This window comes from Tachyglossus aculeatus, chromosome 9, assembly GCF_015852505.1.
Source record: "Tachyglossus aculeatus isolate mTacAcu1 chromosome 9, mTacAcu1.pri, whole genome shotgun sequence".
NCBI classification, from domain to species: Eukaryota; Metazoa; Chordata; class Mammalia; order Monotremata; family Tachyglossidae; genus Tachyglossus; species Tachyglossus aculeatus.
Window position 1 is genome coordinate 47,433,739 of NC_052074.1, and position 13,331 is coordinate 47,447,069.

The 13,331-nt window shown below is 45.1% G+C and overlaps 1 protein-coding gene across 6 annotated transcripts in view; it reads left to right on the forward strand.

Annotated features, from left to right (window-relative positions):
• TANC1 (tetratricopeptide repeat, ankyrin repeat and coiled-coil containing 1) overlaps positions 1-13,331 on the forward strand; it is a 167,545-nt gene that overhangs the window by 124,942 nt on the left and 29,272 nt on the right. For all 6 annotated transcript variants that reach the window (XM_038751030.1, XM_038751033.1, XM_038751031.1 and 3 more), the window contains 4 exons: positions 2,708-2,816; positions 2,967-3,089; positions 9,703-9,939; positions 10,907-11,092. In XM_038751030.1, the coding sequence (XP_038606958.1) occupies positions 2,708-2,816; positions 2,967-3,089; positions 9,703-9,939; positions 10,907-11,092 (655 nt within the window). The remainder of the gene's footprint in view (positions 1-2,707; positions 2,817-2,966; positions 3,090-9,702; positions 9,940-10,906; positions 11,093-13,331) is intronic.

A 13,331-nucleotide genomic window follows, 5' to 3' on the forward strand; every position in this document is an offset into this window, starting at 1 on the left:
AGCCAATGCTTTAGGGATTCTCTGGACTTTTCCAGAGGATTCATCCCCCTCTTCTAAGTGTTGGTGACTTTTCTCTCTAAGGGTAGTAACTTCACTTTTTTGTATAGTGACTCTCCAGTGTTTTCCACTCAGATGTTTCTATGGGTCCTGGGCTCTTTTTGTGCGCTCCCTTCTCCTCTCCCTTGGTATTTCACCAGTGGCCTAATCCGTTTACCAGGATTTAGACTTTTTCGGGAATTAGAGAACAGAAATGGTTTGCCTTCATTAGGCGCAATAAACTCGGTTCTGGAGCTGATTATGAATTGTGGATCATCCACTGCTTGTGATGTTCCTCTATCTGCAACCCCTCCATTGGAGTCCTTCCACTGGAGGAGAGAAGGATTTTAATTTGGGATGGTTGTTGTTGGTCAGCATTGTGGTCTAAGGTTGGGGGGAGGAGGTTGCTTCCTTTTGGCTGTTGTCTCTCCCCTCTCTTTCCCTCCCCTTTTTTCCCTTCCCCTCCCCTTCAAGGTTTCCTTGCAGTATGAGGGAACCACTTGTTTCCTCCCCTTTTGAGCTCCTGGACGGGCAAAGCTACCTGTCTTTTGGCCAGATCACCACTTTCCATCTAGGCGTTTGATGAGGCTGAAGTCTGTAGAGTGCTGTGGTGCCGAGGGAGTCCTTTGGAACAGTATTGTCTTCATCCCTCCCAGCCATTCCCAGTGTGCTGCCTAGGCTCTGACTGTACTCTCTCTGCCCCCTTCTCCCTCTCTCCTCCCACACAGATTCCAGTGCCCCCTGCCCGAGATGCAGGATCATCTGGAATGCATCTGCCCCCAGCTCTGGGCCACTTAGGTTTGGTGGGCTGGCTGAGTTTTGAAAGGATGACAATGACTTTTTTGTTCTGATTCCCATAATTGTTGTGGGTACAAGATTGCACCCTTAGGCAATTTGACCAGGATTAGTTTAAAAGGGAGTGAGTTCTGGCAAGTTGGATCCTTCTCTTTGGAGAGAAATCTCTTTAGAAGCTGTATTCATTTTGGCAGAGACATTAAAATAAGTGACACGCTCACTTATTTTCAGTCAATCAATGAATGGAGAGCTTACTTTGTGTGGAGCACTGTCCTAAGCAGTTGGGGAGCGTATCATACAATAGAGTTGATAGACACGTTTCTGCCCACAAGGAACTTACTTGACTGTTATCTGGGGCTGCAAAGCAGATGTAGTTGGGGTAGTTGTCTGCAGCAGCAACTATTTATCAGGATTTCTTCTGGGCCTATTTCCCTAGTGGAACACCCTAGGTGGTTCTTTGGTAGGAAACCTTCCCCAGGATGGATTCCCCTACTTGCAGATTTGGGACTGCAGAGTTCCCCCAGGTCTCCTGATTCCCAGAGCCATACTCTTTCCAATAGATCAGTAGAGCGGGGTTGTATAATAACAAATCAATAAAGATCCTTTTGAAGTACCCGGTGATTACATTGATCTGTGAAGTAGGTGGCTGCTCACTTTGCCCCTCATGTAGCGGGGAAACTCATCAGTAAAGTTTGTCAGAACACCCGGGTGCCAGTTGCTAGGAGATGGTGGTCCTGGTCTTCCTAGTCACCTGGCCCTGCTCCTACAGTAGGTCTCATAGCCTGTCCGTTTAGACGTGGCCAAAATCAGGTTGCCTGGCGAACACTTTGCTGGTGTGTTCAATCAGTGGTGCTCAATCAGTGTATGTATTGAGCACTCATTGTGTGCAGAGCACGGTGCTAAGCACTTGAAAAAGTACACTATGTGGCCAAGTGGATCAAGCATGGGCCCAGGGGTCAGGAGCACCTGGGTTTTAATCCCGGCTTTGCCACTTGTCTGCTGTGTGGCCCTGGAAAAATGACTTCACTTCTCTGCACCTCAGTTACCTCGTCTGGAAAATGGGGAATAAGACCGGGAGCCCCATGTGAGACAGGGACTATGTCCAACCTGATTAGCCAGTGCTTAGAACAGTACTTGATGCATAGTAAGTACCTAACAAATGCCATCATTATTATTATTAATCAATCAATCAATTGTATTTATTGAGCACTTACTGTGTGCAGAGCACTGTACTAAGCGCTTGGGAAGTACAAGCTGGCAACATATAGAGACAGTCCCTACCCAACAGTGGGCTCACAGTCTAGAAGGGGGAGACAGAGAACAAAACCAAACACAATAACACAATAAAATAAATAGAATAGATAGGTACAAGTAAAATAAATAAATAGAGTAATAAATATGTACAAACATATATACATATATACAGGTGCTGTGGGGAAGGGAAGGAGGTAAGATGCAGGGGATGGAGAGGGGGACGAGGGGGAGAGGAAGGAAGGGGCTCAGTCTGGGAAGGCCTCCTGGAGGAGGTGAGCTCTCAGTAGGGCCTTGAAGGGAGGAAGAGAGCTAGCTTGGCGGATGGGCAATTATTAGAATTGGTATTTGTGATTCCTGCCCACAGTGAGCATACAATCTGCAAATCTGGTTCTTAAAGCATGTTCTTGAATCCCAGGATTATTTTTTTTAAGAATGAATAGTATTTCTGTCACCCTTTCTGCCTGCAAAGAGTCAAGTTTTCCCCTTCGAATCATCCTGTTTAGGTGAAGAAAATATTTGATCCATTTAAGGAGTATGCATAGGCTGGAATCTGTGACATGTTGCAACCAGAATATTTACTGAAGTTTTGTGGTTTCTTTATCCTTCCTCACCTCTCCCCTAGGAATGGGCATGCTCTTTTGGCATTTATGTTCTCGCGCCAAGAAGGAAAGTTGAACCGTCAGCAGACCATGGAACTTGGGCACCACATTTTAAAGGCCCACATTTTTAAGGTGAGCCCCAGGGTAGGGGGAAGTGTTTGGAAAGGGAGCCCCCACTTCCAGCATCCAAAACAGTGGCAGCATGCCAGATTTTATCTTTTGATCCCATTGGGACTGTGGAGGGAAACTTTCAGAAATTTTTGCTTCTTTAATTGTTTCCAGGGTTTTAGTAAAAAAACTGGAATTTCTTCAAGTCACCTTCAAGCACTGTGGATTGGGTACAGTACCGATGGATTGTCTGCTGCCCTCGCTTCTTTAAGAAATCTTTACACCCCCAATGTGAAGGTAAGAAAACAATGTAAAATGTCGAGCAGCACGAGTTACTATTACCTTTGTTTCTGTGTGTTTGCTCTTGATCATTTTTGTCATCAGTGTGCTCAGTTCTGTCAGAATGTGTGACAAAACATACCTAGCAGGTGGAGCTCTTCTCAGGGGTACCAAGGTGGTTCACCACTAAATGCAGACTGCAGGTGCCTGGGCCAGTCGATCAGTTGATGGTATTTACTGAGTGCTTACTCTGTGCAGAACATTGTACTAAGCACCACTTGATTCTCACTTGACACTCAGCCCCCGGCTTCCCTCAGTGGTCTGCCGAACCCTGTGGGTGACGGCTTCTTTTCAGTTCTACTGATTTCTCCCTGGGTGGAGATTGGAGTTGGTGTGCGCTCATCCCAAAGGTGGGAGCAGGCCACGTCCCAGGGCTGTGCTCTGGGCCTGCTCTCCCAAGTGGCTGTGAATTAGCAGTCCATTGTGGTGTTTAGGAACCGGAGTCCTTGCAGACCAACCTGAAGGATTCATGACTCCATTGCCTTGGCATCAAAGTAAGGTAATTCCTTGGAATTTACAGCCCACCATGCTCCCATTTTCTTTTGGTGAATGCCCTGCCCATCCACTTTGGCTCTGGTGACCCCATGGCCGCCCCATCCACACCTCCATAAAGGCCCTCGTTCACCTGTTATGTAGGGTTATAGGAGAACGTCATCCCAGAAAGTGGATTTCTGGAAGCCTCTGTGCATGTTAAAAAGAATGTGGCTCACTTTTACCAATTCTGTGACCTTTTGTGAAAACGTAAAGTGCCCTCTGCCCAGAAAACAGGTGTTTTTTTGGTTATTGTTAACAGGTGAGTTTCCGTTTTGTGCATATAACTTATCTAGAGCTTCCTGACAAGAGAGGGAAAAGAAGCTGTTTATTAAGATGGTTTTACAGAATTAATGGTCCTCGCACTAAGTGTCTCTGGCTTCTTGAGAGGACGCTACTCCCTCTCCCTTTAGACAAGGTTCCAGAATTATAAAGCTTGAAGGCTTTGTCCGCTCTCCCCATACCATGCCTGTTGAGGCTGAAATGACACCCTCATGTTTTCCCTTGCGTGGGTTGCAAAGATTGTTCTGGGCTTGATAATGTTTAGGCACTGAGATGCATCGAAAATTTCAAAATTACTGCTACTAAACACTACTAACTTAGCTGTGTTGCAGTTGTGGATGCCACTTGGTTTCTGAAAGATGTGATTGAAATAAGCTGGGTAGTTTGTATAAGGAAAGGTAAATAAAGATGTGACATTTGCAGTGTGACTTAGAATTATTGTTTCACTTCTCATGCATTGTTACTGATTATAATTTAGCGCTTTCCACCTAATTTTTGTAGTGTTCTTTCTTTAAAAGAAATTATGTAGAAATACAAATGAAAAATATCACTTTTAGATGAAGAGCCTCTTTAAATCATTAGGTGCTTTACTTTGGAGTTTGACCCAGATTGTGACCTAGATTGTTTATTTTCCCCTTAACTATTTTGGGATCGATTTACATATGAATATGCTCATATACTCTATTGATTTTTGTAAAATGTCATCCTGCCTCTTCTGCTCCCCACCTAAAAAAAAAGTGTAACTGTTCTTGGCAGTATAAACATTTGATTTTTTTTTCTGCTCCTTTAACTACATCTTCCATAGAAAAAGCATTGGGTTTTTTTGTGCTTCACACTCTTGAACAAATTACAGTAATTTAAAATTATGCATGCAATTAAGGAACTTTTTTTAGAGATAGTATTAAAGACATGTTGACATAACAGGAATGAATGTGCCATTTTGAGAAGTAATTGCAGTTTGCAACTTGGATAAATTAAAGGGACTTTTCTCATTTAAGAAATGATTCTTTGGTGAATTTCAAGTATTAAGAGGGACTTCTTAGTGTCACAGATGTTTCAGGCCAACAATTTTGTAGCCCCCGCAGCATTTTCTTGCAGCCATCGCCGTAAGGAAGTGCACTGGACCACTTGTAGTGTTCCCTGCAGTTGTACATGTAGATAGCAAATTAGCAGGCCTGTGGATATGTCTGGACAGCCTTTATTGGCATTCTACCAGAACATTTTTGGTGTTTCTGGGATGGCTCTGGAATACCACAATTCCTTCATGCCCACATTCAGTCATCGGCAAAACAAGAAATAGCGTTGAGTAGTTTTAAGGAGAAAATACAAATTCACGTAAATAATTTGACCTAGGTACAGTTAAAACGTCAGGTTCCCGACATTGTACTCACCCGAAGGTTTAGTATAATGCTTTGCACTGAGTAGGTGCTCAGTAAATACTATTGATTGATTGATAAAGGAGGGTATGATTTCCAGACATAATGACGTCCAGTGCCGTAGCCTTGCCAGTCAGGAATAGGCTCGCTAAAAACCACAGTCCCAGGTAAAACCAGAAAGTTGGTCATCCTATTTGTAAGACTGGAATCATTGAGACCTTAACTCACCTGAGTGCTGGGAAGAAGAGCAGGTGTTACCAGAGAGAGTCGAAGGCAGAGACTCGAGTTTACTGAGTGGAAGGCGGCAATGTGAGCCCTTCTAGACTGTGAGCCCGTTGTTGGGTAAGGACCGTCTCTATATGTTGCCGATTTGTACTTCCCAAGTGCTTAGTACAGTGCTCTGCACGCAGTAAGCGCTCAATAAATACGATTGAATGAATGAATGGTAAACCACGTCCCTATTTTTACCAAGAAAACACTGTGGATACACTACCAGAACAATTTCAAATGGAGAGTGGGGCGTTCTGGGAGAGATGTGTCCGTGGTGTCGCTATGGGTCAGAAACGACTTGACTGCATAAGACAAGTTTTAAATGGAGCCTGTGTCCAATGGGTCATCCTGTGGATTATCTGTTGGATTATCCACTGGCTGGATGTAGTTTCTCACTACGATTGTAGTCAAATCAATCAATCAATCAATCAATCGTATTTATTGAGCGCTTACTATGTGCAGAGCACTGTACTAAGCGCTTGGGAAGTACAAATTGGCATCACATAGAGACAGTCCCTACCCAACAGTGGGCTCACAGTCTAAAAGGGGGAGACAGAGAACAGAACCAAACATACCAACAAAATAAAATAAGTAGGATAGAAGTGTACAAGTAAAATAAATAAATAAATAAATAAATAGAGTAATAAATATGTACAACCATATATACATATATACAGGTGCTGTGGGGAAGGGAAGGAGGTAAGACGGGGGGATGGAGAGGGGGACGAGGGGGAGAGGAAAGAAGGGGCTCAGTCTGGGAAGGCCTCCTGGAGGAGGTGAGCTCTCAGCAGGGCCTTGAAGGGAGGAAGAGAGCTAGCGCGGCGGATGGGCAGAGGGAGGGCATTCCAGGCCCGGGGGATGACGTGGGCCGGGGGTCGATGGCGGGACAGGCGAGAGCGAGGTACAGTGAGGAGATTAGTGGTGGAGGAGCGGAGGGTGCGGGCTGGGCAGTAGAAGGAGAGAAGGGAGGTGAGGTAGGAGGGGGCGAGGTGATGGAGAGCCTTGAAGCCCAGGGTGAGGAGTTTCTGCTTGATGCGCAGATTGATCGGTAATGCGCAGATTGGTAGTCAAAGCGGAGGGAAGCCTGGTTAGCCAGTGCGTGTTGTTGCTGCCGCTTCTCACCTTGGTTGATTGGTTCAGTAAGGCTTTGAGTGAAGGTGTGTGAGGAAATGGGAAGATAATAATAATGGCATTTGTTAAACGCTTACTATGTGCAAAGCGCTTAACAAATGCCATTATTATTATCTTCCCATTCCCTCACACACCTTCACTCAAAGCCTTATAGATCAGTTTGGCTGGATAAATGCTGCCCTTCCTGAATCCCCACGGGCTAGTATCAGATTGTTTGTGGAGCCTGAGAGGAAACAGTGCTGTTCCTGGGAGAATAAGAAGAGGACTAGAAGCAGAACTAGAAGCAGTGTGGCCTTGTGAGTAGACCAAAAGCCTGGGAGTCAGAAGGACCTGGGTTCTAAGCCCTGCTCCACCACTTGTCTGTTGTATGACCTTGGGAAAGTCACTTGACTTTCTCTGTGCTTTTGTTACCTCATCTGTAAAATGGGAATTAAGACCATGAGCTCCGTGTAGGACATGGACACAGTCCAACCCGATGACCTTATATCTTCCCCAGCTCTTAGTACTGTGCCTGGCACATAGTAAGTGCTTAACAAGCACCATTTAAAGAAAAAAGGGAAGAAAAAAGAGGAGGAGGAGCCGTGAGGTTAGAGGAGAATAGGGCCAAGAGGTATGAGAAACAGAACCCAAATTGGGAAGAAACGATGCACAAAGCAAGGAACGTTGCCTGCATCGGTGAAATGAACATTGCCCAATTACAGAATGAACTGTGATCCTGAGAAGGGAATTAAGTGCGTGTTAATGGCAAATAATAATAATAATAATAATGGCATTTATTAAGCACTTACTATGTGCAGAGCACTGTTCTAAGCACTGGGGAATTTACAAGGTGATCAGGTTGTTCCCTGTGGGGCTCACAGTGTTAATCCCCATTTTACAGATGAGGTAACTGAGGCCCAGAGAAGTGAAGTGACTTGCCCAAAGTCACACAGCTGACGAGTGGTGGAGCCGGAATTTGAACCCATGACCTCTGACTCCAAAGCCCAGGCTTGTTCCACTGAGCCCCGCTGCTTCTCGTGAGGACAGTTGTGCAGGTTACCATGGACCTACCAGCCTAGATCTTGAAAGACACTAGACCTGGCCAGAAAGAACTCAGGCTGTGGGCAAACCAGAGCTTCAGTTTTCACTTCTGTGTTTTAAGTCAATCTGCCGCATTGTTACTAATGGCCTCTGCCCTCAAAAAGACCATTGCTGTAAGAAGACTAGTATAAGCTATGCGTGTGAAAATTTTGCAGGCAAAATGTTTTTCTTCCGAATATGTTGACTAGAGGCAAAACTTAAGGTGTCCCCTTGCGAGAACCTCTCTTGAAAAATCAGACCCTACATTTACAGGTTTAGTTCACATCTACTGCAGATACCCACTTCAAAAGCAGTAACTTTCCTGCCGGCTGGCTGTGTTCGAAAGGTCGGAGAACAATATGATCGGGTTGGAGCCTTTTTGCTGCCTTTCAGTTCTTCCACAGCTTTTCCAAGTAGGAGTGAAGACAAGGGCAGCCGCTCCAGGGCACTGGAAATCACTTAGGGGTCCAGCTGTGCTTTTCAAAGCAAAGCCAACACTGCCTGTGTAGGAGAGAATAAATACCAAAAGAAAAGATAATAATAATAGTGTTGATCTGAATGATCTGAATAAACAAAGCAGCGTGGCCTAGTGGATAGAGATGGGCCTAGGAGTCAGAAGGACCTGGGTTCTAATCCTGGCTCCACCACTTGCTTGCTGTCTGACCTTAGGCAAGTCACTTCTCTGTGCCTCCATTCCCTCACCTGTAAAATGGGAATTAAGACTGTGAGCCCCATGTGGGACATGGACTATGTCCAACCCTATTTGCTTGTATCCACCCCAGTGCTTAGTACAATGCCTGGCAGGTAATAAGCACTTAACAAATAGCAAATTATTGTTATTATTATTATTATGAGATACGCTCAGTTCTCTAGCCATGGGGTGATGTTGCTGAAAATCCCAAATCAAAACAAGGCTCGTGTTTATAGTTGTGTATACCTTTACAATCGAAACCCACAAAGGGGTTTCTTCTGACCCTGCTCCATGGTGGGTCCGGAACGACTTGTTGGTTGCTAGACAGACATGCGTTGTCAGGGGAATGTTCCCTAATTCCCCTCAGTGTTCTACCCCACACCCAGAGTAAAAGCACCTGTTATGGAAGAGCTGAATGCAGTTAACTAACTCAGAATCCAGTCCTGTGCTAATTTTTTTAATGCAAATGTATAATCAAGGAAGGGTTCTGATAAAGTGATCTCATGCTCAGCTGGAACCTCTCAAGGTAGCCGTCTTGGCTTTCCAAAGGGCAAAATTGATGGAAGGTAATTGTGGCTTTCAAGCTGAGAAGCCCCGTAAACAACGGAAATCCAAATAAGCATGAAAGAGTGTCTGCTCTTCGATGCATTTGAAACTTCCAATTGATACTAAGCTAGTTAAAATGTACACAAGCAGTTGTATAAAGGGAAATCATTTGGTTGGTAAAGAGTGTGCTCTCTCTGATGCTCTGTGAGGGAGGGTAGGTTGAGGCGATAGGTGCGGTGCCTGACAGTAGCAGCAGGATCAAGATGATGGGTGCGGTGTCTGACTGGTTTTGCTTGTGAGGAGGTGAACACGGAAATCTCCCTGGCCTTCTTAAAGGTTTTACTGAGCACCCAACGCAGTTTAGCTTGTGATTACTGGGCTTTGACGACAAACCACATTTCACCGACTCTGCTTGGTCCTTAGATCTGGTGGCGTTACTGGAGCCACTGCCAAGTGGTTGCTTTAAATGTCCGTTCTCAGTTTCCATTACCAAATTGCCAACCTACAGGATGCAACCAGAACCTGTTTAAAGAAAGAACTTCCTCTTAAAATGGCCGTGAAAGTTTGAAAGGACACCTGAGTTTTGAAGTTATTAAACTCTGCGGATGAACCAGTGGAGGGGTGGTGGGGACGGAGGCCAAGGGTTGTGACCACATGGATTGATTGCTTTGGGATGGCCCAACAGGTGAGCCGTCTCCTGATCCTGGGGGGAGCCAATGTGAATTACCGGACAGAAGTGCTGAACAATGCCCCAGTGCTGGGTGTCCAGGCCCACCTGGGCCATGAAGAGATGGTTACTCTCTTGTTGGAATTTGGAGCCCGCCTAGATGGGGTGTCAGAGAATGGCATGACTCCACTCTGCTATGCAGCGGCCGCGGGGCACATGAACATCGTCTCCCTGCTCTGTAAAAGGGGTGCACAGGTAAGGCAGGGCTGCCTGGGGTGGGGGTGGGGGTGGGGGGAAGGAGTGTGTGTGTGTGTGTGTGTGTGTGTGTGTGTGTGTGTGTATGTGTGTGTGTGTTTTGTCGGAAGTGGGCGGGGGTGCAGGTGGCTAATATTTTTCCTTTCAATCCTGAGGCATTTCCTCTGGGCCAGCTCTCTATCTGACAAGTCTTCTTCATGGAATTGTGACGAATAAAAAAATAGAGAGTAAACAAGCAACAGGCTGTGATGCAGATTTCAAGCAGTTTGGAATATATTTTGGAAATAAATTAGCAGGGAAGCATCTGGGCTGAATGGAAAGAGCACAGGCCTGGAATTCAGAGAGCTCGGCCTGCTCTCTGGACAAGTAACTTAACTTCTCTGCTTCAGTTTCCTTAATTGAAAAATGGGGATTCAATACCTGTGCTCCATCCTAGTTAGACTGTGAACCCTATGTGGAACAGGGACTCTGTCCATCCTGACTAACCTGTATCTTCCCTAGCACTTGACACATATTAAGCACTAAACAAAAACCATAAAAAAATCCTGTGTGTGTTTTTAACTCATTAGCTGGTCCTTTATCCTTCTCATCTTCCAAGAGAGGGGACAGGAAAGCTGGAGGGGACCAAGCTTTGCTTTATTCACTTGCCAGGAGGAGTCTAGTTCCTTAGCAGTGTTCATGTTTGCTGACTGGATGGCTTTTTTTGGTATTTGTTAAGTGCTTACTATGTGCCAGGCACTGTACTAAGCACTGGGATACAAGATAATCAGGTTGGGCACGGCTCATGTCCCACATTGGGCTCACAACTATAATCCCCATTTTAAAAATGAGGTCACTGAGGCACAGAGAAAGTTAAGTGACTTACCCAAGATCACACAGCAGACAAGGGGCAGAGCTGACTGCTTGTGAGTGTTCTCATCAGAATACCCTTGTTTCTGAGTTGTCGGGTTTTCCTCCTTTAATGCAGACCGATCACCTGGACAAGAAGGGCCAATGTGCATTAGTACACAGCGCTTTACGGGGACACTGTGACATCCTGGAGTACTTACTGAACTGTGATTGGGCAGCAAGTTCACATCAACCAAACGCGATAAGAAAAAGCCAGACGCTTCAACAGGCGTTGACGGCAGCTTCCAGCATGGGGCACAGCCAGGTGGGTCACCTGAAGAAGGTATACGGGATTTTATGTGCCGCTTTTCTGGGTTTTTTCCATCAAAAGAAAAGGTAAGAGCCAAGTTTAAGGCACTTGTTCAGTAGCATTTATTGAGTGCTTACTGTGTGGCAGAGCACACACTAGATGCTTGAGAAAACGTTTAACACAGTAGAGTTGGTAGACATGATCTCAGCCCACAGTGAGCTTTCAATCTAGAGGGGGAGATAGACGTTAAAATTAATTACAGAGAAATTAAATGGTAGAGTATAACGATATGTACAGAAATGCAGTGGGGTTGAGGGTGAGGTATTTATTTATTTATCTTATCTATTTTAATAATCTCTGTCTCCCCCTCTAGACTTTGAGCTTGTTGTGTCTGTTATATTGTGCTCTCCCCAGCGTTTCGAACAGTGCTTTTCGTACAGTAAGCGCTCAATAAATATGATTGCATGAATGAATCAGAGGTGATTATCCAGTGCTTAGAGGGTACAGCTCCAAAATAGTTAGACAGTGCAGAAGGGAGGGTGAATAGAGGAAATGAGAGCTTAGTCTGGGAAGTCCTTTTGGAAGAGGTGTGATTATTTTTATTTTTATTTTTTTTAAGGATGGCTTTGAAGGCAGGGGGAACCGTGGTCTGTCAGATATTAAGAAGGAAGGGGTTAGTTCCTGGCCAGAGGGAGGATATAGCCCAAGGGTCGTCTCAGAGGACATTCTGGTTCTGAGGAAATTAAGTTTAGATTTTGGAAATTTAGGTTACCAGGCTCCGTTGGCTCTCAAGATTCTGCCAGGCTAAAGTTGTAGATGACAGGAGTTTCCCTTCCTGGCCCCCACACTATGAAGCTGTCAGATGGGGAGTTAATATTGCTGCATGGTGATGGTGACAAACTTGAATGTAATTGAATTATCCACAGACCCACTAATCGTGCATTTGAAATGGAACTTTTTTCTAAATCCAGGACAAAAAGCCACGCCCTGCCCGGCCATTTTGCCTGCGGGAGTGCTGATTCAGAAATGTATTGGGTGAGCTTGGGCCCACCCTGAGAAAACTGTCTGGAACCCGCAGAAAATGGCTCTCCTCTTCCCTTTCGCTTCCCCCTTCTCCCTCCCCTTGCACCATTATCTTAGGGGACCATCCAGCCCTATGAATAATAACATGGATTCCCAGTTCTAAAAATATTTGGCAGTAGTGGGAGGGTTTTAATTTAAAAATAGGATTTTGCAGCATCGAGAGCATGAAGGAATGCTCGCTATCCCAAAGTTTATGGACTGGGATAAATTACATACTCATCATTCTTTTCAGCAAATAAGATATACAAGGGAAATGTGATTATAACAAATGATTGTAAGGGTCACTCAGGTTTGAAGTTCCATCCCACTCCCCAGCCCATTTTTGTGTCTAGTCTTGTCCAGCTCTAGATTGGAATTCATGCCCCCCTCCCTCTGCCAACTTCCAAATTCCTCATTTTGATTGATTTATTTTTTTTCCCCCTGCAAGCACCAGCTATGTTGCTTTGGCCAGATAAACATCCAGAATGCTTGGAAGAAGACTGAGGTGAAAAGCTACCTTTGTAGCTGCTGGTTTTTGAACAAAACTCAGAACCTGACCAAAAAATCAATTTTGAGTCCCAATGTAAATGAAACCCGCAAGCCCGAAAATGTACTTTTCAAGTGCAAATCAAAGTTCCTCCTCATCTTCGTCCTCATGATCTGTTAAAAGTAGGAAAGCGTGGAAAGCTTGCAGGGCAAGGGGAAGCGTGACAATCCAAGTAACTGTGTGATTTAGTAGATAGGACTCTTCCCCAAATGAGATGAGGGTTATGGACTGTGAAACCTGAGGGAGAGACACAGACTCCTTGCCACTAATAAAAGCCCTTCCCCTCCAGCCCCCGCCACCACTGAAGGTGAAAGAAGTCAATTGCTTCTCTTTTGTTAGAAGGGGGTGGCGGGGGGGGCCGGGGGAGTTCAGCAAAATCGGAACCACTTCTGGGCCGCAACAATGTGAATAGAGCAGCAAGGAATTAAAACCCCCTTGGAGAGAAAAGATTCTGAAGGGGAAAAAGAGCAAATGTGGTTTTTCTATCGTAACGATCTAAAAATGCTCCTTGGATTTTGACTGTATTGAGGGAAGTGTAGTTAATTTTGCATTCCTTGCGGGAAAACAATGGATTAATTTCCCTCTTGGGATTTACGTGAAAACCGCTCCTTGATCCGCATTGTCTTTTGTTGATCAGGTTTGCAT